The sequence below is a fragment of the Mytilus californianus genome, unplaced genomic scaffold (genome assembly GCF_021869535.1).
Source record: "Mytilus californianus isolate M0D057914Y unplaced genomic scaffold, xbMytCali1.0.p SCAF_59, whole genome shotgun sequence".
Lineage (NCBI taxonomy): Eukaryota > Metazoa > Mollusca > Bivalvia > Mytilida > Mytilidae > Mytilus > Mytilus californianus.
In genome coordinates, this window is record NW_026262711.1 from 940,524 (window position 1) to 964,576 (window position 24,053).

General features: G+C 33.5%; 1 protein-coding gene across 2 annotated transcripts in view; it reads left to right on the forward strand.

Annotated features, from left to right (window-relative positions):
- LOC127704136 (uncharacterized) overlaps positions 1 to 22,440 on the forward strand; it is a 57,076-nt gene extending 34,636 nt beyond the window's left edge. Inside the window, exons 8-14 of one of the 2 annotated variants that reach the window (XR_007983157.1) lie at positions 5,535 to 5,588; positions 8,240 to 8,536; positions 12,235 to 12,489; positions 17,973 to 18,488; positions 19,509 to 19,558; positions 20,739 to 20,854; positions 22,302 to 22,321. Coding sequence is in view for 1 of the 2 variants with exons in the window: in XM_052208028.1 (XP_052063988.1) it covers positions 5,535 to 5,588; positions 8,240 to 8,536; positions 12,235 to 12,489; positions 17,973 to 18,488; positions 19,509 to 19,558 (1,172 nt within the window). In the remaining variant the exon portion in view is untranslated. Of the gene's footprint in view, positions 1 to 5,534; positions 5,589 to 8,239; positions 8,537 to 12,234; positions 12,490 to 17,972; positions 18,489 to 19,508; positions 19,559 to 20,738; positions 20,855 to 22,301 lie in introns of both variants that reach the window. The other variant, XM_052208028.1, reaches the window with a different exon arrangement.
- Positions 22,441 to 24,053: the final 1,613 nt, after the last annotated feature.

Sequence of the window (24,053 nt, forward strand, 5' to 3'; positions counted from 1 at the left end):
TTTGTTTATTTTTCGGGTAAATTATGACGGATAGCGTTTGACGTCTTTAGCCGAACAGTTTTATCATATTCACATAATTCAATTTATTGTGTGATGGTTCATATTCTGGACGCCAGTCTTTTCTACTTTCTAATAAAATCCACATAACAAAAAACAAATAGGAAGCTTAGAAATGGAAAAATATTAAATACTTAACTCGTTCAAAGGGTATCTACACGTCTCAATCTTCAAAATCGCTTATCTAAAAATACTACCATCGCTAACATTTTTAACAATAAAAATCGTGGTTACCCTTCTATCGATAAGTGTCATGCCAAAAAATGACTTACATGTCCCCGTCTTTCCACCAACAATACGGTTAGGTCTACGTTTAATGGTCGCACATTTTCTTTAAAATTTGAAACTGATATAACTTGAAAAACAAACAGTAAAATTATTTACTCACATGAAACAAACCGGGATGCGGTATTCAGTACGTAGGTGAAACTGGACGATATTTATATAAACGCACGCAAGAACACCTGTATCGTTTTAAAAGACCCAATAAATTCAAAAGTATCATTTATCAACATCTTAAAAAGCACAATCATCCTATTAAATATTTAACAGTTCAACCTTTAGAAGTGGTAGATAAGCAGCCTGGTGAATCTCATTCAAAGTTTGTACGATCACGGAAAATAATTGAATTAAATTGGATTAAAAAATTACAGAGAGTCTACCCTCTCGGTCTTAATGATAATATCATGGGAATTGGTAATATATCAAGTACCGATTCTGTTAACATTTTGGATATAGTTTCTAAAACTGTTCGTAAAAACCGTTCTCATTTGCGTAGAAAAAATCGCAATCAAAGAAAATTTCGGACCAACCATACAAATATTTCGGACCTAATTTCTATTTCAAAAAACAACGGCAGACATTATCTATTAACCAAGCCATGTTCTTTACCTATAAATAAATTAAATAAAATTTTAGAGGATTGCAACACAATTTCATATTGCAGTCCTAAGTATGAATTCGTTCAAATTATAATGGCATATTGTTATTCTAAACTGTTTCCTAAAATTGATCGCCCTGAAGATCATAAAAACATTTTATTAAGATAAAGTATGTCAATAAAGGTTTTGATTTTGTAAATATTGCCGGTATTTTTAACGACCATTTTGTTAAAGAACAAAATCCTGGATATTTTGATAAAACTGAACTCCCTCTTATTTGTTATAGTTACAAGAAATCTACCCGAAAATTTGTGTTTAATTATAGCCAAGTCTGTAAAAATGTAAATATCAGTGAAAATACACCTCCGTCATGTAATTGTAGTAATTCCGAATACACTTATGGCCCCATTCCCATGTTATAACAGGTGACCTTAACATCGTTCGCGACCGAGAGTTAAAATCATTCCTCAGTAAAGGACCTAAATATCGTTCCCCGTCAATTATTAATTGGAATGAGTGTCGTAATATCATCCACGACTCACTTCGTGCCTACTGTTTGAAATGGATAAAACGGGAAAAAGCTGACAAAAAATCTTTGGACTCTTTTTTTTAATTCAGTAATGAAGATAGTTGATATACGTATACAACATTTTACTCTTAACAACAACCATAAAAATCCTATTTCTCGTATCAAACATAAACTAAAAGAACTAGCCAAGGAATTCGTTTTTGTCCCGGCTGATAAAGCTGCTAATAATATCATTATAGTTTGACGAAAATTTTACATTGAGGTTCTGCAAAAGGAAATCACGAATTCACCAACATTCCAACTGACTTCATTTTCAGAAAACGATATCTGTAACAAACATAAACTATTAGCTACTTATTTACAAGCAGAACCAAATACAATGAAAGTCCCAACTATGTACTGCCTTCCGAAGCTACACAAATCACCTTACAAATATAGATTTATTTCGTCTTCAAGTCATTGTTCCACTACTAAATTGTCTATTCTTCTTACTAGTATACTTGGTACAATCAAAAACCTGATAATAAATTGTTCAAATAAAGCCTTTGAAAATAGTGGAATTAACTACTTTTGGAGTGTCAAAAACTCGTTGGAAGTACTTGATAAATTGCATGCATATATTGGTGATTTTGAATCTGTTCAAAGTTTTGATTTTTCTACCCTATATACCACTTTGCCTCATATTCTTATTAAGAAAAAATTCACACACCTTATTAGATGGGCATTTAAAAAGTCGGAATGCGAATACATCTGTTCAAACTCTTTTAGGTCATTTTTTAGTAGCAACAAACAAAAGAACTATGTCAATTGGACATGCTTTGATACTATATCTGCCCTTGAATTTTTACTTGATAACATTTTTGTTCGCTTTGGAGATTCCGTATATCGTCAAGTTATCGGATTACCAATGGGGACTTACTGTGCACCACTTATGGAGGACCTGTTTTTGTATTGTTATGAGTTACAATTTATGACTAAAATCAGCAAAGACCCATCGAAACAACATCTGATACAAAAATTTAACAATACTTTTAGATATTTGGATGATATATCGGCTCTCAATAATGTCGATTTCAGTATGTATACTAAAGAAATTTATCCTGTAGAACTTACTTTAAATAAAGCTAATACTAACAATGACCACTGTCCTTTCCTCGATCTTGATATCTATATCATTAACGGGAAGCTTAATACAAAAATTTATGATAAAAGAGATGATTTTTCATTTCCTATCGTTAATTATCCATTTTTAGATGGTGATGTTCCCTTGTCACCATCTTATGGTGTTTATATATCTCAACTTGTACGATTCGCTCGTGTATGTAACAACGTTTTAGATTTTAGCGAGAGAAATTTATGTATTACTGAAAAATTATTACACCAGGGTTTTCGATATCATAAACTAGTCAAAACATTTACTAAATTTTATCATCAGTATAAGGACATCATTCGTAAATATAACTCAACATGCAGACATCTTATACGTTCGGGTATTTCACATCCAATCTTTTGTGGTAAAATTCTTTACAAAGCACAAACATGTCAGTATTCACCTCAAAAGCTAACAAAACCTTTAAACAGACTTATTAAGAAGGGATATAGTTACGATACTGTTGTCAGGTCATTAAATATTGCATATTTTGGCTTTAATATTAATTCACTTAACGGGTCTTTGCATCGGAATTAAATATATTTATTCTAAAACCAGTTGCTGGCATGACACGGGTTATGTTCTTCTCATATATTTTATGATGATATAATACTAAACCCCTAACAGGAGGGATTGTGCCTGATATTCATATGATGAAGACACATAATCTTTCAATCAGTTAAGTTGAGGTCTGGAGCTGGCATGTCAGTAACTGCTAGTAGTCTGTTGTTATTTATGTATTATTGTCATTTTGTTTATTTTCTTTTGTTTCCTATTCTGACATCTGACTCGGACTTCTCTTAAACTGAGTTTTACTGTGCGTACTGTTGTTGAGGTAGTATTGGCTAGAGGTATAGGGGGAGGGTTGAGATCTCAAAAAACATGTTTAACCCCGCCGCATTTTTGCGCCTGTCCCAACTCAGGAGCCTCAGGCCTTTGTTAGTCTTGTATCATTTTTAATTTTAGTTTCTTGTGTATAACTTGGAGTTTAGTATGACGTCCATTATCACTGAACTTGTATACATATTTGTTTAGGGGCCAGCTGAAGGACGCCTCCGGGTGCGGGAGTTTCTCGCTGCATTGAAGACCCATTGGTGGCCTTCGGCTGTTGTCTGTTCTATGGTCGGGTTGTTGTCTCTTTGACACATTCCCCATTTCCATTCTCAATTTTTTCAAAGGGGTGCCATTGGTGCCCATAAGAATACCTTCAAATTGTCGATAATCTTTATTAAGACATAGGCTTAATATGAATTATAGCAAAAAAAAATTCAATAAGATTTTTTGGTCGACCATTTAATCAATTAGGAACACTTATGTTTGATAAGATTGTATGAACGTGTAGTGTCTTTTTTGCAATATTTTCTCGTTTCTACTATCTGTTGGTTTTACACTTTACAGCAGAAAATAGTGCATATTTGAAAGGATTCTTTCAACATATGGTATCTTCCGCCTCTTCTTTATCACTAATTTAGGTTAAATTATGCCATATTCTATAATATTACCCCTCAACAAAATAAAACAAAAGTTCGGTACCGCTGTTGGTAAACTGTTAGTCCCAGAGAGTATCATCAGCTCATACGTTAATGTATTGGTACTGAAGCGATTTATAAAATATATTTCAGATATCAAGAGTTCTTTATTACATCTGTGTTTGTAAAACTGTAAAATATAGAAAGCTATATGATTGAACTGAATTATCAAATGAACAATTGAGTATCAAAGCACGGATTTGAATGCAGAAGAAAGGCGAGAATGCACAATCTGAATACCAAATATTTTAACAATATAAGCACTAAAATAAGTAATTAACGCTCCACATTACTCCTCAGCGCAAAGTGTGTCAACTTGTCCATACTAATAAGTTTGTTTTTTTTTTTGGTTTGACCTTGGCGTTATTTACATTTGCAGTTCAATGATTGCAATTAAAAATAAACGATATTACAGAAATTCTAATGCAGTTTTATGTAACATTTTTTTTCATTGGCTAAAAGTTACCATCAAATCCACAGTTGACATGTTGTAACTAAGGAGAGACCCGCCATTTTGACCAGATTGAATTAACAAATGTTCGATTACTACAATATTATCGAAAATAAAACAACACCTACCTCGAAATCGCCGTTTTATGTGCTCTTATCGTTGAATCGCAGAGGTGACGTAATAACCTTCAGTTTGTTAGTTTTCATTTGTATAACGTCATGTTTAGCCATAACGTCTTTGCGCCAAAATAATTCATGAAGTTTTGCAGAATTTTATTTTATTTCAAATTTATACATATTTTCAAGCTCTAACGTATTTTATCTTTTTGTAATGCACTAGAATCGGAATAACAGTACTGTAGCTGAAGAGTTGCCGCTGTCAATTTTGATTTGACGGTCGCAACTACGCGTCGCCAGTAAAACTGCATTTGCGACCATCAAATCGCCAATTGACGAAGGCAACTCTTCAACTACAGTACAGTTATTCCTTAATTATAAAAAAATATTGAACAATACAAAAGACTTGACCAACCAACAACAATCATTTATAAATTCGAAGTACAAACAGCACATAGTCCAGTTAGTGTGACTAAGGGCGAAATTTTAATTTTTGCAATTTCTTGCGTCCGATATATTTTTCTGGATTTACTTTCACAAGGCACGGTCAAATAAATAAAAAAAGAATTACGTATGGAATTTCAAAAGACCTTAAGGAATAGCATGAATAGCCATATCCAAAAAAATGTGATTAAATTAAACCCGTTTTACGTGCACACAAATCGATATAGTTGCCTGTTCACAACATATGTATGTTAAATTATATTTTATATATTCCTTTCAGAATGGCTATTTACAACTTTTAATATTTACTGTTGTAGTACTGAAATACAATTATATTTATACATTTGTATTCTGATCACATTTTATCTTTTTTTTAGTCGTGTTGATTATTGTACTGAGCATTATGCGACGATGGATCCAACATCATAGAAGTAAGCTCTTAAGATATATAGAACTAAAGAGTGACTGGAAAATAGAAATGTGGTGTTCTTCCGACCGACAGTACAACCCTTGCCAAATGTTGTCGTCTGTTTGGTTGTGCATGATGTATGAATACGCGACAATGTCCGATTAGATTTGGGATGTTCAATCTACTGCCTCGTGTCAAGTGCGTGCGACGCTGGGTGCACGTTAGAAACCATCGCACCAACTCTTTTAGGTTGTTGCAAGGCGAAATTTCTGTCCGTATCCAATTGTCTCATTTCCAGTGACAGTTAAAAATTTACCAGACCGTCATCCCGGGTGTCCTTAAAAGAGGGACGATAGATACCAGAGAGACAGTCAAACTCATAGATCGAAAACAAACTGACAACGCCATGGCCAAAAATAAAAAGACAAACAGACAAATAATAGTACAGATGACACAACATAGAAAACTAAAAACTATGCAACACGAACCCCACCAAAAACTGGGGGTGATCTCAGGTGCTCCGGAAGGGTAAGCAGATCCTGCTCCACATGTGGCACCCGTCGTGTTGCTTATGTTATTACAAATCCGGTATAGTCAAATTCGGAAAGTCATATTCGTGAAAAGGGAAGGGTATTGTAGTTACGACATAAGGAACATATCCGATATCATCTGTGAAACGGTTATTCCATAACGGTCAACCAACTCGTGATGGCGTCCGTAAAATTTACGAAAGGATGATTTCAACTTCACCATTTGGAACTCTTGGCTTAATAGCTTCCTTGTGAGCAGCAATCCTCTATCAAGGAAATCATGATAGGAAACACAAGCCCGGGAATATCGTATCAATTGGGAGATATATACTCCGTATGCAGGCGCTGCTGGAATGTTGCTACATAGAAATGGAAAATTCACAATTGGGAAGCTGAAATCATCTCTTTTGTCGTAAAGTTTTGTTTTCAACCGACCCTCATTGTCAATTTCTAGATGTAAGTCAAGATATGAGGCAGACTTAACTGTATCTGTAGTATCATAAACTCTTGCAACAGCTCTTTAAAGACGACCCCAGTTACAGGACTTATCTATTGTTCTCGTCTTGAATATGCATGAACTAGCTGCCTTTGGACGTAAAGCAAACAACAATTCTCCAATCTTAAAACGTTCATTTTATTTCGCTATTTCTGTATCTATATCTCTTTTTTTTGTATAAGAAGTATCATACACATTTAAGGAATTTAAGTGTCGTAAATAAGAAATAAATACCTATACAGTACGTAGATTGGAAGAAAATGCGTATGGAATTTTGCAAGTATCTGGCAGATATTCAAGTTGTATATGCAATATTTTTTAATGTTACACAGTGCCTTAATTATATGTATCTAACTACATATGACATTTTTACAGTTACAAAATCAGGACGAGAACAAATCTATCCACCTTAACTAGCACGGTCCAATTTTTAGTTGGCATGACGTAAAAACGTCGAATCAAATACAATTAAGAATGGAAATGGGGAATGAATGTGTCAACGAGACAACAACCCGAACAAAGTGCAGAAAAAACACAAGGCCACCAATGGGTCTTCAACACAACGGGAAAATTCCGCACCTAAACTACGAAACATATAAATGAACCAAAACTAAAAAAACATACATGACTAACAAATGCCACAGGCTCCTGAATTAGGACTGGCGCCAACAATGCGGCGGGGTTAAACATAGTTTTGTGAGATCTCAACCCCTTTACCTCTAGCCAATGGAGAATAAATAAACACACAGCAAAAGAATTCCACTTTATATATATTACTAATAAGGGACAATGGTGTTTACACCATTCCAGGCCCTTTTGTTGTTCACATAATTAATATTATCAATAACAAGTACCTGGCCGAATCCGATACCGAAACCTATAGTAAATGTCACATGTAGTTTCCGCTTGTACTTCTTCTTTATTCTTCCCTCCACTTTATGAAGAACCGCTACTATATTGTAGTGAGAAAACCAGGACGATTCAAACATAAAGATTTTGAAAGCAGAGAAAACTTTGCACCTTATAATCAGCCTGTCTATATATTTGATCAGAACTTACATCTGAACTGAAAACTGCATATTATAACTGATCAATACAAAATCTACCAAAATTGTTACATGCATGTTCAGGATAAGAAAAAAATATTAACACTAAATACAATAGGTGGGGCTTGTAATTGAGGCCGTCCGGGAAAAAATCTGGGAAATGAGGACTGCCACTGGAAAATGGCGGTATAGTGGATGGGACAGAATTTTGCCTTGCAACAGGCCACATACGTACCCCTCCAAGAGTTGTTTCAATGTTTTTTAACGTGCAGAGAGCGTGGCACTCTCTTGACTGACGATGCATTGGATTTAACGTCCTCATTCTGACCGGACGTGGGTGCGTACTTGATACATCCCACGCAGCCAATCGGACGCCGCACTTTAGCGAGGGTTTTACTGACGGTCGGAAGAAGATCAACGTGACCATATTTCTATTCCAGTCACCCTTGGAGGAAATTGTGTGCTTGTTCTAACGAAATTGTCATTCACCCAGACGTCTGTTTTTTCCGACTTACTGTATGTACTTTACCCCTTTATATATATCTCTATTTTCTTCAAATTTCCAGGTAGTTGGATGACATTTTTATCTATCTTTTTACAGCTCCTAGACAATTTGACATAGTTGAATGCACAGATTGTTCAATAACCATTGCATGGTTTATTGATGTACCAGACGAGTGCCTATCGTATGAGCTTGATCATCGACATCAAGGAACACATGACTGGTCTGTTGAAACATTCTCTTCTGAAGATGTTTTGAAAGGAGAGGACGGACGACGCATGTATGAACTTCAAAATCTGCGTCCTGAAACATATTATGAATGTAAACTGCGTTCTGTAAATAAGCATGTCAAAAGCCAGTATTCGAAGTCTATAACCAAGCAGACACGGAAACTAGGTAAGGAAAGATTCGGATTTTTTTTTTCAATTTACATGAACGTTTAACATGAGAAATTTATATTTACTGACACATCAGCTTTTTTTCAATTTTCCGATTCAGATATGCCAGTAGTTCTTCCGATATCGGGTTATTATTTCGAAAAATTGCTGTTTTATTTTTTTACGGTTTTTATGCTTTTTGAAGTTGCATACTTTGTTCCCTCAAATAATGCATCGAACAATATCGTTTTTTGTGTAAATCACACTACAATAGCTGCTTGATAACGGTATAAATTATTGAAAATTGACTGGAGTACAGAAATTCATGAGATAGAAGAATCGAATGAAAACAAACGGCATCTGAATTTGCATATTTTATGGACCTTATTTATTATTTTTTTATTTTTAATAACCTGTTCTGATATTTAAATCACTGGGCACAAACAAAATCAGGAAATTTCCAAAACGATTTATACATGATATGCCCACAAACCAAAAGCAGAAGCTTTTAACGTAACTTTTATTATGCAAGTATTTGATCATCGTTTAATTACTTTAATTATAAAGTAGAATGTTGCAAAGGAGCAATTAATGGTGTATCAACTTATGGCTTTCAAAATAAGCATGGTAGATGATGAAATTTTACATTATCATTTTGTGTTAAATAAATAATACTGATTAATAAAGTATAAACAAGCTTAACAATTGGAAAAAAAATGACTCTTTGATAGTTTGACTATGTTGTTGAGGTTATCTTTTTATGCTTTCAAACTTTTCATAATTTGGTATTGTATGGGACAACTTATTCGGCTTATCATTTATTATGCAGCGTAATGTTCTACACAACCAAGTTTTGTTTTTTGTCCTAATTTGTTTTGTGAGTACGCTGGCAAAAAAAGCTTGAAGTCATTTTAGGAGTGGATATATGATGAATTAGCTCAATATGTGAAGGCTTTTAGATAAGAAGACCGTATACATGTAATTTTCACGAAAGCCCGTAATTAAGGCCAAAATCAGCGGAACGGAACCAAACATAAACTCCATATGTAACTCATTATATTAGAATCGCATACTAAAATTCATCTCAATATATGAAGGCGTTTAGAAAATATGTCCATATAACTGTTTGTTGTGGAATGACGGACAAGGGTAAAACTATATGGCCCCAACCACTAAGTGGTGTGACCATACACATGATTTGTTTTATCTGGTCTCCAATTAAGATTTTAAACAATTAATTTTTTGTAAACATAGTTTTGTTAGACCCTTTTGCAAAACATCTGTTAAGCGAATACCTTGCTGAATTCTATGAAAATCATCGAAACATTTTAAAAACTAACGAACAAGTTAAAATCGGTAACATGGCCTACATCATAATTTGACTCGTTATAGAATTTATTACCCTTGAATTTTGATTTTTGCCTATGATTTTGTTTTTTTGTTGCTAACCGGACGTGGGTGCGTACTTGATACATCCCACACAGCCAATCGGACGCCGCACTTTAGCGAGGGTTTTACTGACGGTCGGAAGAAGATCAACGTGACCATATTTCTATTCCAGTCACCCTTGGAGGAGATTGTGTGCTTGTTCTAACGAAATTGTCATTCACCCAGACGTCTGTTTTTTTCCGACTTACTGTATGTACTTTACACCTTTATATATATCTCTATTTTTTGGGGTACTTGTTACTCAGTCTTTCATTTCCTATGTTGTCTTTTATATAATGTTTGTATTTTCTTCGTTTTTCGTTTTTTGCCATGACATTAGTAGTTTGTTTTCGACTGATGAGTTTGATTATCTCTGGTATCTTTTGCCTCTCTGTTATGCAGTGTATTCTTAAACACGAAGAAGCTTACAATTTTGTTTATTTGAAATATGTTGAGTTGGCCATTCTTCTATGATAATGATATTTTCAAAAAGAAGTCAATTTAAGTTTTACATAATAAACCTTTCTGTGAGAAACATACTTTTATGTGGCCATTTTGCATGTTAATTCAGAGAAAACCTTGCTAATTTAATAGATATAGGAAGATGTGGTATGAGTGCCAATGAAACAACTCTCCATCCAAGTAACAATTTATAAAAAATTTTAAACACGTTTGTTAGATTTTGACTGTTATGTACGTTTTGGTGAATAGTTATACAAAAATTACAAAACAAAATAACTTCGAAAGTGGGCTGACGCTTTTTAATGCAAAAGTAAACTATGGGCTAATTTGTCGTGGTGTGATTTTAAGTTTTAGAATTCATGAATAACATAGAAAATACATATAAAACTGCCTTAGATGCACCCTCCGACAATCATTGCCCCCTCAGTAATGCGAGCTTGATAAACATTAAGGACAAACCGCATAGCTAAATGCCGATATCGAATCAGAGATATGCATGAGGATGACATATTTCTTAATTCAAAATGACATCATTTTAAACTTTCTTTAACAGCAAATTTCAATTATAAAAGTATCCGTTTTTGTTTTCTGTCATGCCAGTACAAAAATACTAGTGACTGAACTGGTTTTATACTCTAGAATTTTCTCGGTTTAGAACAGACGAAAAATGTTATAAGTTAAACGTAATTTATATTTGATATTCATCTCTTTTTTCTTCAGTTTCTAGATGTATGCAAAATATTGAATCTTTAATTAAATAAGCCTACCACGTTGAATTAGCAGGTGCATTATATTAGCCTTCTTCGCTGTGACGCAATGCATATAACACATGGCTGTCTATTGTATCCGTAAACAAAAGAAAACCAAGATCATAATACTACAGATCATAAAATTGGGTTTTGAAGCGTCAATAAACTTTTAACACAGATAGTTTTAATTTCCCAATGTCGTTTAAAAAGTTCTAGTCGTATGTCTAAATAGTTTTCTATGTGTTTTGAAAATGTGTTGCACACTAATTCTATTTTTAGTGTAATTTTCTTACATTTTATGTTGGTTTAAAAAATGTATGTAATAAATACAACATATATATTCCCATTCAACCACACACAAAGGCCAGAGGGTGATCTTACACTGACACACCATGTGGGGATAACTATTTTGCATCCCAGCTGTTTTGGTTTATATAAAAAAAACATTTACGCTTCATAACACCTAGTTTAGAACTCCACACAATCATTATAATATACTTTATATATTACTGTATAGACTATAATAGGATATACTTTTTCTTAGCCCCGGACAATGTTTTAATATGTTAAATGAACAGACTTTATATCCAGTCGTCCTAGTGTAAGGGTATGAATTATGGGTCTATATGTTAAAGGTCTTGAGTTCTATTCCCAGCATATATAGTGGATTTTTTCTACATAGATTTTGAGTTAGTCTTTTCCGTATAAATATTTCTAAGTTTTATTGTGGATTTGACATTTCCGCCATGCAGATCAAAAAAACTCAAGCTAGTGTGATCTGGTAGGGGTGATCCAGCTAGAATCACCCCTGGTAGAACAAAGGAGCTGGAATGTACGACTGAAGTAGCCCTTAAGCAACAATAATAGATTTCTTCAAATTCTATACAATTAGAATGTTAACGAATAATAGGTTGTCCATTTTCAGAGCAATACGTTCGTGTGTGTGTATTATTGTGTTTATTTTGTTTAATGTTTGAGTTGCCGCTTTACACTCTCTCATTTGTGGTGAGAAAATCCGATTTTCATATTTATTCATATTTATTTCACACATCACATTACATATATGAATCTTTTTTAGTTTTACCAGAAGCCATAAATCGATTATCAGAGCGAGATAAAATTAGATACAATACGATAATGCAAAGTTCCAAAAGTGAAAAAAGGTATTTTGTAAGAATTATGATAGTTGGAAAACAATCGGATAGAAAAACGTGCCTTTCGAGAAGATTATTGAACGAAAGCATATCTGATGTTTCTAGTACAGAATGTGTAGATATTGTTGCTCGTAGATGCAAAATAAACATGGAAGATGGAAAATGGATAATTGGCAAAGGTATGTAAATACTCAGTTGTGATGTATAATGATTATGAATTTACAGAAAAAAGTCATTAATCGAATACGCCTATTTAAGGTTACTTACATATAACAAAATACACTGAAAACACAACAAAGTACATGTATATATCACGTGAAGATTGTTTTCTTCCGCAAAGCCTTTAATGTTAAATGCAAACTGTTTGTGGTAACTTAACATTTAACATTCACTGGTACCTATAAACATTGCGCCATATCGTATAGACCATTTGTGGTTATATCCGTCCTCTTTGAATGTACTTACTGAATTGTCAATTGCTATTAGAGATTACAAATGACAATGATTTCGTTTTTTTTGATAAAGGATTTCGTGTTTTTGATACATTTTTATACAATTACGCTCGCTCATTTGCTCACTTTACGGACTTCATTTACAGGGGTGTGTTCCTTACACCAAACACTGCTCAAACAGAAATAGACGCTAAATACGTTCGCCGGTCAACATAAAAAATTGTGTCTGTGTTTTCAACTCAATAGCGTCTTAGAGTCATATGATATTTCAAATTAAAAAAAAAGTTTAGTATGTTCTGTATACGCGAATGATTCAGTTTTACTATAAAACACGTGTACATGAACTTTCTTTTAAAATAAAATCTTTAATCGTATCAAAATTTTCTGCAATTATTGAATTGTTGCCTTCCCGTATTCTTATTCTCCGACAGCTTTTCTGTATGCAGAGACCATAACTACGAGATATCTTGTAAGTAATTCGGTATCCCCACAGCGGGAGGGAAATTTCGTGATTCAAGAAAAGGTGAACAAACGTGGAAGTTAGATAATGTTGATTGATTTTGCAAGAAAAAATTAAATACACGAAATTATTAGACAACTGTTATGACAAAGTTTAATTAACAAAAACACATGCATGGAAAATAGAAGAAAAATTACAAATCTCTCTATTGCATGTCTATCATCACACTGATTATTCACGTTCTCAATGATTCTGTGTTGATTGTTTTGGTTCACATTCGGTCAACTTCGGCAATGAATCACGAAAGTTAAGAAGCAGGCATAGTTTTCACTTCATGACATATTTATTGTCGATTATATGTCATAGATTCGATATAAATGTAAAACAAAATCGTGCATAGAGGACTAAGTTTAGTATATCTACATGCATTGGTTCAATAATTTTTTAACATCATAATTTTAAGAAACTCGTTTCATATGACTTTACATCTCTAGATAATATTTTACCGGCTCATCTCCAATATTTTCTACATTGTAGAAAAATGTAGACGTGTTTCACTAAGTAATACCCACACACTAGAACCTTTACATAGCATTTTTGGATTTCAGAACACGAGATAGATAACATTATACATCTTTAAAATACAGGTTTGATTAAAAAATTCATGAATAATAGTAATAATCATAATTGTGAAATTTATATCATTTTTAGCTCACCTGGCCCAGAGGGCCAAGTGAGCTTTCCTCATCACGTGGCGTCCATCGTCCGTCGTCGTTAACTTTTACAAAATCTTCTCCTCTGAAACTACTAGGCCAAATTAAACCAAAATTAGCTTAAATCGTCCTTAGGGTATCTAGTTTAAAAAATGTATCCGATGACCCCGCTCATCAACCAAGATGGCCGCCATGGCTAAAAATAGAACATGAAGGTAAAATGCAGTTTTTGGCTTATTTCTCTGAAATTAAAGCATTTAGAGTAAATCTGACATGGGAGTATATATGTTCATTAGGTCAAGATCTATCTGCCATGAAATTTTCAGACGCATCAGACAACCCGTTGTTGGGTTGTGCCCCTGAATTAGTAATTTTAAGGAAATTTTGCAGTCTTTGGTTATTATCTTGAATATTATAATAGATAGATATAAACTGTAAACAGCAAAATTGTTCAGCAAAGTAAGATCTTCAAATAAGTCAACATGACCAAAATTGTCAATTGACCCAATAAAGAGTTATTGCCCTTTAAAGTCAATTTTTCGTAAATTTTTGTAATCTTTTACAAAAATCTTCTCTGAAACTACTGGACCAAATTAAACCAAACTTTGCCTAAATCATTCTTAGGGTATCTAGTTTTAAAAATGTATCCTTTGACCGCGCCCACCTACCAAGATGGCCGCCATGGCAGTTTTTGGCTTATATCTCTGAAACTAAAGCAATTAGAGCAAATCTAACATGGGGGTAAAAATGTTCATCAGGTCACCATGACCAGAATTTTCAATTGACCCCTTAAGGAGTAATTGCCCGTTAAAGTCATTTTATCATTATTTTTCGTTTTTTTTTTTTTAATCTTTTACAAAACTCTTCTCTTATTCTACTTGGCCAAATAGAATTAAACTTAGCCATACTTATTTTTAGAGTATCTTGATTGAAAAATGTATCCGATGACCCTGCCCTAAAACCAACATGGCCCCATTGGTAAAAAAACATTGGGGTTTACTATAGAAGTCTATGGGGAAAATGTAAACAAAAAACACGTTCAAATGGTCACAACTTAAAAACTAATTTAAATAATGATAAGGGGTCTTCAGTAACTATTGTAAGACTACAATAGGATGACTGATTTTTTTTCCAGGGGGTGCTAATAATATCTCCTTGATATGTTCTATTTTCAGAATTATTCAGTGTTACTTTTTCTATAAACCATTATTATATTTTTTCTTTCAGCATACTTATATTGGGTGAATGCCCCACCCCATACACCCGACGGGTTAGTCGGGGTCAGGGGAACCCCTGCCCAAAATTTTTTGAAGGGTGTTCCATAAAAACATTTAAAGGCATTTTCAGCATAAACAGGCCCTGGGTGAAATAAAATTTTGGAGCGGAGGAAAGGAAATGTTTTATTTTTTGTTATTTATCTTGAATATCATTATAGATTGGGATATACTGCAAACAGCAAAAATATCAAGCAAAGAAAGATCTACAAATAAGTTAACATGACCAATTGGCAATTGACATCTTATTGGAGTTATTGTCCTTTAAAGTTATTTTCTACAAATTATTGGTAATTTTTGTTAATCTTTTCAAAAATCTTCTGCTTTTAATTTAACTACTGGGCCAAACTTGGCCTCAATCATTATTACGGTATCTATATGAGTTTAACCTTATTTTACATGATTTTCAAAACCACAGTAGATACAGGTGAGAGACACAGGCTCTTGAGAGCCTCTAGTTTTAATTATAGCAGCAATTCTCTTACGAGTGTGGCCTGTTATCTATTTCCTGCATGAAGAGATATTTCCCGTATCACACTGCATGGAGTGTCATATGAAAAACTGATACGAAAACTGCGTAAACTTTGACTGGCTTATCCAGCACCAGGAGACAATTTTACGACATTTCCATTGCCTATTCGTTATGTCATTGTTAACTTTCAAAGGTTAAGGCGATGTACATTTCGTCCATGGCAACGGACATACATGATTTCTTCGATAATATACAAAACACTAACACTTTTCAACTGAAAATCCTCTTTTTATTGAATTGTGATACATTCTGAAGCGTACAATAATATTTAGAATGTCTGATGTTAAAGTTTGACGACGGAAAAGTACATGTGACATTATGCTGGTATGTGCAAAAGACTACTACTACTCTCGTTATTTAATTTAAATAGAAATAATAAACTCGCCGAAGGCTCGTTTATTATTATATTGAGCTGAAATAACTGGAGTTGATATCAAGCGATATCCAATTCTAACGCGTTATGAAACCTGCAAATATCTAATGCGGTAAGAATAAGTTAACGTACTGCACATAATATTAGGTAAATGTCAAAATCATCAGACAAGTTTAAAGCAACTTCAATCTATGAAGGGTCTAACGTTAACTTTAAATTTAAGTATTAAAAATATCTGATTAATTTAAAGAATGGTCATGACAATTTGGCCACAGCACTGTAATATTTTTTGGTTCTTTTGATTGAATCGTGTTCACCAGAGGAGTAGCTCCATGGTTCGAAGAAAGGGATGACGTAATCGACAGTAATAGAAGAAATAGCGCGTATAGAAAAGCAAGTCGAAACCAGTTTTGGACGATTGTGTTCTTTTTGCTTCGCTAGGCGCTATTTCATTATGCCAAAAGTTAATATTTTTTCCAATCAGAGCCCAATAACGACCACCTAATTGATCCGCTACGGGGAACCAAATTTTAAATAATATTTTGTTGATGATAATTCATGAAATATTTTTGGAGTTGAAATACAGTTAACATTTCATTAAAATATGTGTCAAAGTTAGCAGTAATCGACAATAATAATTACAGAAACAATCTTTTCAGTTTACTTTGTTTAAGAAATTTAGCCTAACATGTATATATGCATGTTTATCCATTGGCCCTCTCATGAATAAAAATATTACAATTAAATTGATTGTAACTAAAACTGAAATGTTCATGACTTGCGAGTATTTTTACTCTAGATTTTTAATGAAAACAGTCGTGTGATTTTCTTTTTCTTTTTTTACGCAGCAAAACCAGTAGAAATTGACATATGTGTCATTTAGTGACATGGTTGGTAAATGTCATTTCCTTCACTATTAAGTAAACATCCGGTCATTCCCAATCTGGTAATTATGATCAAATGACAAGGTTCCAAAAAACCTGATTGAACCCATGCATTGATATAACATTTCGAGTTAATTAACTATTTTGCTGCATCGCACTATAAACGATTGAGTTCGGTTTGTTGGAGATCCTGTCAATATAATAATTTCATGCTTAGAATAATCAATATTATGGCATGGTTGTCGTTTGTTGATGTGGTTCATAAGTGTTTCTCGTTTTATATATAGATTAGACCGTTGGTTTTCCTGTTTGAATGGTTTTACACTTGTCATTTTTGGGGCCCTTTATCGCTTGCTGTTCGGTGTGAGCCAAGGCTCCGTGTTTCAGGCCGTACTTTGACCTACAATGGTTTACTTTTACAAATTGTGACTTGGATGGAGAGTTGTCTCATTGGCACTCATACCAAATCTTCTAATATCTACTTGAAATCAGCAGCTTCATATACAAGCTGGGAATGTAAACAAAAACAAAAAAAAACTTGTTTTGCTTGAATCCACTTCATTTTAACTTTGGTAGACAGTTGGCAATCATACCACACTCCGTATTTTTATTTTTAAGTAAACCTATAGTAAATTGATCTACATATTTGTAATCACTATATATAAAGACATATCATGTGGTGAATTATGTTATGTTTGGTAATGCGATTGTTGAACGATGGATTAAAATGCGAAATTAATTTTACAATAAATTCTGAATATAAACAATACAATCATAATATAAAATGCGATTGCATTTCAAGTAAAGCTGATAGTCGCGTAAAACTACATTGTATTATGTTGATGAACAAATAATATAAAGATAATAACCCGTATGGATGGTATGGTAAATTATCACTACTGCCATAGATGGCCTTGAAACTTGCAAAACGGAAAGTTTTGTTTTCTACATTAAAATTTTTATTTTTCTGCCAGAAATTAATGACGATAAGGTGGGTCGGATTGAGAGAGCACTTATTCCAAATGCCGAGGACAGAGCCACTCAACATATTCAGGTAGATGAGACAATGAATATAAATATAAGTCATCGTGATGAGATATCTACTAATAAAATAGACATCACAACCGACACAAAGGTTAGTCTGGATAAAAGTGAAGAAGAAAATGAGTCTTCATCATTGGTAATGCTCGATGATTTGACATCGGACGCAAAGGTTAGTCTGGATAAAAATGACGATACGAATGAGTCGTCTTCATTGGTAATGCCAGATGATTTGAAGTCTGGCGTGTTTTCTAGTTCAACTGTAAATACTCCTTCCATTCTTTTTGCATTATGTGAATTATGGGACTTTACAGGACAAAAAGAATGTGATGCTACACACCAAGCATATTTGACAAGTAGTGCAGTATACCTTGTAGTTGCAGATATGGGGGATGACATAAGTAAACAAGCCTTATGTCAGTGCTTTGCCGATTATGAGCATAATGGAGGTATGTTTTCATTTCAGACAATCATATACATAACAAATAATAATTTAAGATTTTTTGATATACAAAAATGATGGTGAATATAAAGTAATACTTATTAAAAGTTTATATAATTTGCTCCTTACCAAGATTCAGACAAAAATAACATAATACACCGATTTCTTTTCTGTAATAAACTAAAAGCTAAATAAGCAATATGCCGTAAGATGCGTGGACATCGAACAAAAAAAAAAACCAATGCGAATTAGGTGGAATTTAAAACTACAGGAATGGTTCACATTTCCTTGATAGAGGATTGGTGCTCACAAGGAAGCTATTAAACCAAGAGATCCAAATGGTGAAGTTGAAGTCATCCCTTCGTAAATTTTACGGACGCCTTCACGAGTTGGTTGACCGTTATGGAATAACCGTTTCACAGATGATATCGGATGTTTCTTATGTCGTAACTACAATACCCTCCCTTTTCACGAATGTGACTTACCGAATTAGACTATTTACCGGATTTGTAATAACATAAGCAACACGACGGGTGCCACATGAGGAGCAGGAGGAGCTGCTTACCCTTTCCGGAGTACCTGATATCCCCCCCCCCCCAGTTTTTGGTGGGGTTCGTGTTGCTTAGTCTTTGGTTTTCTATGTTGTGTCATCTGTACTATTATTTGTCTGTTTGTCTTTTTATTTTTTGCCATGGCGTTGTCAGTTTGTTTTCGATATACGAGTTTGACTGTCCCTCTTTTATATTTAAAACAATTCGTGTAAAGTCAAAAATATATCACCTTACGGTTAAGTGGTTTCGAAGCGACGAAAAACTATAACGGTTGAAATGCAAGTCTCAGGATAAAAACTACTTTTAGGCGACCTGTTTTTTTATATAAAAATTCATTTAAATTATAGAATCCCAGTCAATTATACTAGGATTTAAAGTTGATTATTCACCAACATGTAATGTGTTACACGGGGTGGCATATTTTGCATCTGACGGGGGTGAGGCATTTATTAAAACAAGGATAATTTTGCCTTCAGTTCTGTCTTTATCTACTAATAAAAGGCACACACCTACATGTTTGGATTAGGTAAGTTCGGGTAAAATGCAAAGAGGACAATAACCAATTACTACGATATTAGTTTTTAAGGCGGGATAGATGGTCGTTGACAACAAACCGCAAGCAATATTTAACCATCTTAATTTGTGTTTAATCGAATTTATTGGTATATGAAATTTTCTCAGGATTTAAACGCGCATAGTGTTTCTGAAAGACTATTGATAGGTTATTCCAATGGGATATTCACTGCATTCAAAGAAATGTGGGCAATACGTCAATGGAACAGAAACATAACCACAATAAAAATTAGTTTACCCACCTCCATCGTTTTACTCATTTCTAAATATATCGAATATTCCATGTAATTTGTATTGCCTGTCATTATAGTCTCTTTAATTTCAACCTTTTGAAGACACGAGGATTGTGTTAAAGTGTTTCAATATCTTACATAAAAGTTAGCTCAATTATGTCCTTTTTTGGCGATCATGTCAATAAGTAATAAAAAGTAAAATAACAAAAATACCGAACTCCAAGGAAATTTCAAAACGGTAAGTCCATTTTCAAACGGCAAAATCAAAAACTTAGTGTTAGACACTTCATGTGTGACTTAAAGTAAAGGGTAATGCAAATTAGGTATTCTAAACAATATCCTGATATCGAATATGGTTTCGTTTACGATTATGTATTCGTCTTTGATAGGTCCCTTATTAGTTGTTGAAGTTAGATATGATGGCAATATTACTTCTGGTTCTGGTATATTTATTTACTGTTCAATAGAATAATCGCACAGTTATGCATGTGTTACAGATAAGGCCAAGTCTATGGGCTGCAATGTGAAACCCTTTCCCGCTCTAAACAATCTTTTATAACCAAACAAAAGCTCAGTAAAATAACGTCAAAACATATTTTTATTTGTAATTGATAACCTAAAAAAACCATTTCTGATTCCAGAGATTAACGACGGTAAATCCGAAAACATAATTTTTCACGAAAATGGAGATAGCTACATGTGCATAAAAAACTACAAGATACATATTTTCTTATACAAAATCAGCAATTTCATTCATTTAATATTATATATAGTTGCAAGGTTGCAAGGTATGTTAGAAATAAATCATAGTTTTATTATGTTACCCTGTTAGGGTACATATATCTAAATTGTCCTATTTTGTCGAAACAGTATTTATTTAACAATGTTGATATGTTTCAGTTAATTTTTGGTTTGATTCTATTCATTGCCATCGAACGGCCGACGAACGAACTAGTGATGGCCACATCGATCCTCCGATTATATTAGTTTTCACAGGAAAAGATAAATATAACCAGGTATACAATTGTAGAACGTTGTTCCCCACATCTATCTGAGTTTTGTACAAAACTTGACTTATTATCATCCTTTCTTCATCGGAACGTCACTAAATAAATATTTGCCAATAAGACATTAATTCATAGAAGATCAAAGAACATAGTCACCTTAAAAAATAGCAAAACCCAATAACGGATGAATCACGGACAGCATCACCGGCAACACCTGAAATTCTTTTGAGCAGACTCATTTATAATGTGCGATCCTAAACGTCTTTAAGAGCGCTAAAGATTAAAAAAAACACTTGGACAATAGCTGAACATTGTATACATTGCCATTGAACGGCCGACGAACGAACTAGTTAATGGCACATCGATTCTCCGATTGTATTAGTTATCACTGGAAAGGATAAATATGACAACACCAAAAACACCAATGGAATTCTTTTGAACAGGCACATTCATAATGTGCAATCCTAAACGTGCTTAAGAGTTGCTCTAAAAATTAACAAAACACTTGGTCAATAGCTTAACAACACAACTTACGAGCAAACAAAACTCCGTTGAATAAATTGATTAATTGTTGCCTGCTTAACATCATTGATAATTATTTAATGCATAATCACAAAAAACTATTAATAAAGTATATATGTTCTATAAAAGACGAAAAGAATTGAGCGCGGGGATGTTGGACAGGGACATACATTTTACCTCGCTACAGACCACATACGGACCCCTTGAAGAGTTTACCATAAAATATATTTTATGTGTCGTTGTTTTGTCGTCTGAGGTATAATGCAGATAACAATATTTTACACAAAAAAACTTCCCCGAGGATTGCGTCAAGCATCTAAGTTTTGTTCCCTTTGGGGTTAAAAAATTTCCACTGCCGAGTTATCGGAAACTTGCAATGTTAACGAGAACACATAACACTTAAAAATAAAAGGTAGGTCCTTCGATAGGGATCGACCGATATGGTGGTCGAAAAATTTGAGAAGCCAATAGAAAATGAGGTTATGAAGATAAGAACAGAAATTCAGAGTTGTTGCAAGGGCTCTTAATGTGCAGCACTCTATCTACACGATGCATCGAACTGAACGTTCCTATTCTGACTGGACGCGAATTAATACATCCTGCTCAGTCAAACGAATCCCCCACTTTGTGGTTTTAATAAGGAGACGTGGTATGATTGCCACTAAATTAACTATCTTTAAAGACAGAGAAACAAATAATGTAAAAAAAAGAGGTTACAATACGACCTTCGCCAACGACAAAAACCCATACCGTATAGTAAGGTATAGAAGGCCAATAAATCTTCTTTATAATTTTCATGAGAGTCAGTGATACGTTTGAATTCAGATAATATATCTTGTAGGTTCATCATCTATTGAAATCTTAATCTTAATCAATAATTATCGTTAAAGTATCAAACATGATAATTATTGATTCCTTTGTATATTTATTATAGGCAGATTTTAAGAAGAGAGTAAAGATTCTTACTGATCAAATACACCAAGTTCTTGGGTGCCAAAGCAAATATCACTTGCACGATACGCTTTATTTGTCAAATAAGGCAGATAATGATGAAGAATTTAAAAAGTTGCGATACACAATTTACGAGACTGCAAAGAAAATGGATAATTGGTGTAATGCTTTTCCGTTAAAATGGATTCTTTTAGAACATTTGATCCAAATCAATAAAAACGATGGAAAAAAATTTATTACTTTAAATGACATGTTCAAACTGTCTAAACATCCTGATATCAATATACTGGAAGAAGATGAACTATTGCTGTTTCTTCGATTTCAGCATAACGTAGGGAACATTATTTTCTTTGAAAATGTACGGGATTTGATCATTTTAAATCTTCAATGGTTAGCAGATGCTTTCCGATGTTTGGTCTCTGATAGATTTGATAGTCAATTGCACCACCTTGATGACTGGAAACTGTTTACAGGACAAGGTAAAATAAGTGAATTGCTAATAACAGAACTCTTTGAATCAGAAGATGGAAGTCAGTTTTCAGGACAGAAAAATAATTTACTTGAAGTTATGGGAAAACTTGACATATTGGTCAAAATTGAGAACTCAAGTTATTACATAATGCCAAGCCAAATGCCACCTTCCACGTTTGACGTTGTATGTGAAAAATTTGGCATTCTAACAGAACACTGTAAAAGGACTTCTTGGCTTTGTTTTAAATTTAAATTTCTTCCACCTTCTTTCTTTAACCATCTATCTGCCTGGTTTATCAGAAAATACGACCCTAGCAAATTAGATGATGGTATTGCTTTATACCGTGGCACCTGCTTGTTTGACATTGATGGATCTGGTTGTAAAAAGATTCTGGTTACCATGTCGACTGATACAATTGCTCTTCAGGTTGTGTCGTTTTCCAATCTACAAGAGGGATTTGGAAACACGTGTAGCCATATATATTGTAAAGTAAAACAACTAATTGAAGATATAAAAGAAAGGTATAAGATGAAAATATCTTTTAAATGTCATTTCAAATGCAGTAATGGCTATTATTATAAAGACACATTTGAATATGAGAAATTGACACGTGAAAAGGAGTGCTTCTGCTTTCAGCATAAGATTGCGCATCGATCTGAAGAAATGACTTTGCCTTGGATGAATAAAGAGGTATGTTTTAAAAACAGCATCTTTATAAATCGCTTTGATTATCATTTGTATTCCTCAACAGTCTTAACACTGTTTGAATTTTTCTCAACACATTCTTAACATTTTTAACAGTCTTTACTCAGTCTGATATTGTCTGGGCACATTGTAAACAGTCTTAACTCTGTCTGGGTACGTATATTCTCAACTGTCTGAATGTATTCTGTAGTAAAATAATGTATCCTCCGCCTTTTTTTTCTCTCTCCATGGGACTTTCAAGAGTTTATATTAATATGTCAAATCCAATTAGTAAAAGCAAATTAGCAGTGTATGTATCAAATATGGAACATTCTTATGATTTATGCTTTTATTTGAATTCAAGAATTGAATACAAATCGTCGTCTTCTTTTATTTGTATTTGTACTAATCAATACAACTATCAAAATAGAAATACGCTGAAAAATGTAATTTCATGGTTCTAAATCTTGAATGGTAAATAAAAATCCAAATATTCTTTTTTTTTTATTAAACTTTTAACCTTATTACAGCTTTGTACTATTTAACTACATTATAATTGTGATGATTTGTACTCAGTTA